Here is a 2,801-nt window from a genome sequence, read left to right as displayed (position 1 = left end):
AAAAAAGAAAAGAAAAGAAAAAGAAAAAAAGAAAAACCAGCATTTTAACAAATGTAATATTCCATAATCAAAACGTTCCATTATTTCAGTAAAAATATGTTCGAGAGGTAAGCTAAATGAAATCAACAGGTTGCATATTGAAAAATTATGAAAGTTTTAAACTTTCTCAAATATTATTTGTATAAATAAATATTTCATTTCAGTGAATTGAAGACCGATTTATTTGCTTTTGATGACATAATTTGTTTAATATCTGTGAATGAAAATGATCTCGAAAATTCTTGGAAAGTTGTAAGTTTGTTCATTATTCAAATAGGCGGAATAAAGCGAATGTCACAAACATGTGAAACAAACGAGGAACTGTCTTAGATTACGGTAAATTATATAGAAATAAAAGATCATGCTATTTGTGATCTAATCCATAGAAGAAGGAAAAAAAAAAAACAACTAATCTATCTGTCTGGAAATATAAAATTTTGAACATGAAAATTTAAGTGAATAAGTTCAAAAAAGAATGAAAAAAAAATCTTATGGAGAGAAATTTATAGGTAACAACAACAGAAGTTATTCCGAAGACAGATGTAATTTCAATTCCTAATGCATTCTCAGTTGTATACACATTCAAACGAGATCAACATTTGAAAATTGAAATGTTAGCATTTTTTCTTCCTTCCTGTGTCTGTATGTGTGTGTGTGTGTGTGTATGCATGCATATGTATGTATGTGTGTTATTTTTCTTCCTTCCTGTGTGTGTGTGTGTGTGTGTGTGTGTGTGTGCGTGTATGTGTATGTACATGTATGTGTGTGTGTGTGTGACAGATAAAACTGCGTATGTCTTCTGGATCCTTGACATTTCCTCAAACTTTGAAATTGTAAATCATAAAAATTTTCTTTGACGTGCGTTATTATTTTTCTACCAGATCATTTTTTTTTTAATACTTTGATTACAAATTTTAAAACTTTAAGTTCTGACATTAAACAATTTCAAATGCCTTCCTACTTTTCGAAAGCATTTAATTTCATAATAATTGGAAAAAAAATTTTTTGCATTTAAGTTGTGACTACAGTGAAGCAGAGGTAACAATAATTGCATCTTCCACATTTTTTGTCACAGAAATTGTCACCACTACACCAAATTTTTCCAAACCTTTGATGTAAGTTTTTTTTTTCCTCAGAAACATTCAATAATTTTGCTCCGAAAATTTCTAAAAATTTCAATTTTCAAAAAAAATTCTCATACATAATTGCAACTTTAAAAAAATTATAGTAATAAATGCCATTTTATCTGTAAAACAGCGTTAGAATCATACCATAAAAATAATTTTCAGCGAAATAAAGAGCGGTAAACCGATCGCTGTGATGACAATATCATATACCGCCCAGCCAAAAGAGCAAACAATGCTTTTACAATTTTGTGGCAAAAATTTTCCAAGGAAAGGGATTGAAAATACACAGGTTTGGGCTTGATATCATCTATAACCTTTAAATTCCATCTAATTTAAATAATTTCAATGCTAGCAAATTAATTTATAATTGTTTAACATTCCTTGGTTGGCTTTTGTAAATCAGAAAAAGATTACTTAAACATATCTCTGATCTGAACGAAAGGATGAAAACCACGAGAAATAAATAGTCATAGAGCATAGGAAATTAAATATTTTCATACTATTCATGTTTGTTTCATATTTTTAGATTTATTTTCAAATGTTTGGAATGGGAGAAAATGAAAAGCGTAATTTATTACATACAAGCGACTCACAATTATATTCATCGAAGATTCTTTGGAAGCCATTTAAATTACCAAAAAATATAGTTATAAATCCCCAAAACAGGTTTTCATACTTTTTATTTCTGTCTGCTTTGATGATTTTAACCGAATGATATTTAAAGCAAAATTATTCATAGTTAATTTATTTTAAACTTTTTCACCTTTACTATATAATCAGTTAATATTGTAATTCAATTTGAAAAAGTAATCAGAGCTTTAAAATGTATACGAATGAACTTTGAAGGAATTTCGAAGTGCTTTGTTACTCAAGAGATGATCATACAAGATGTTCGATCATAGGACAGTTGATAATAACTTCGGATATGCTTCTGAAAAATGCCGAAGAACGAAAGATCTTCCACGTAGGCATACTTCAATTTTAATAAATATTAATGGAACATTTTGCAAACTACTCATTTTAAAGTACAACGGCACTAAATGCGCCACTTCCTTATGTCAACTACCATTTATCGGAATGTTAGCTATCAAAATGGATACCAATAATTTTTCGGTTCATTTAAACCTATCGGAAATATTATTCTTCAACAACATCCATATATGTTGCATTTTAGATTTCACAGAAGGCGTAAAGTTTATTTTCAAGCATCAACTAACATTAAAAGTTTTTACAAATTTAGTTACGAATTGGATTGGAAAGCAATAAAAAAGCAAATGGTATAATTGAAGTGGTTAAGTGCAATGAAATCACCATGTATTCCTTCCTCGATTACATCACCAATGGGTACTTTTTTTTTTAATTAGAATAAGTAGAGCGAATAAAGTTCACACTTAAATGATTATTTGGTTTTTTTTTCTTTTTTTTAAGTATTTTAGGTATTGTTTATCGCTTGCTATAGCAGTGGATTTCTCAGTATCAAACTCAAACGACACAAGTTCCACTTTTGCAAATGACGTAGAATGCGTCATTCGCTCAATTTGTGAACCATTTCGACGTCATAATTTGCAAGCTTTTCAATGTTTGACAAAAAACTTTTTTTTCCTTGGTATATGTCGTGGATTTCTGTTGAAGTAA

General features: G+C 28.9%; 1 protein-coding gene across 1 annotated transcript in view; it reads left to right on the top strand.

Moving 5' to 3' along the window:
- Nucleotides 1–96: 96 nt before the first annotated feature.
- The window catches only part of LOAG_17060 (hypothetical protein), a gene marked incomplete at both ends in the record, with an annotated part of 5,405 nt that continues 2,700 nt past the window's right edge, over nucleotides 97–2,801 (top strand). Inside the window, 9 exons of the mRNA XM_020449721.1 lie at nucleotides 97–107; nucleotides 204–291; nucleotides 549–652; nucleotides 1,056–1,154; nucleotides 1,329–1,455; nucleotides 1,693–1,832; nucleotides 2,013–2,130; nucleotides 2,407–2,510; nucleotides 2,603–2,731. Coding sequence (XP_020306714.1) covers nucleotides 97–107; nucleotides 204–291; nucleotides 549–652; nucleotides 1,056–1,154; nucleotides 1,329–1,455; nucleotides 1,693–1,832; nucleotides 2,013–2,130; nucleotides 2,407–2,510; nucleotides 2,603–2,731 — 920 coding nt within the window. The remainder of the gene's footprint in view (nucleotides 108–203; nucleotides 292–548; nucleotides 653–1,055; nucleotides 1,155–1,328; nucleotides 1,456–1,692; nucleotides 1,833–2,012; nucleotides 2,131–2,406; nucleotides 2,511–2,602; nucleotides 2,732–2,801) is intronic.

This window comes from Loa loa (genome assembly GCF_000183805.2).
Source record: "Loa loa unplaced genomic scaffold supercont3.37, whole genome shotgun sequence".
Taxonomy (NCBI): domain Eukaryota; kingdom Metazoa; phylum Nematoda; class Chromadorea; order Rhabditida; family Onchocercidae; genus Loa; species Loa loa.
Note: the sequence above shows the minus strand (reverse complement) of the source record. Positions and strands in the feature narration are given on the sequence as shown.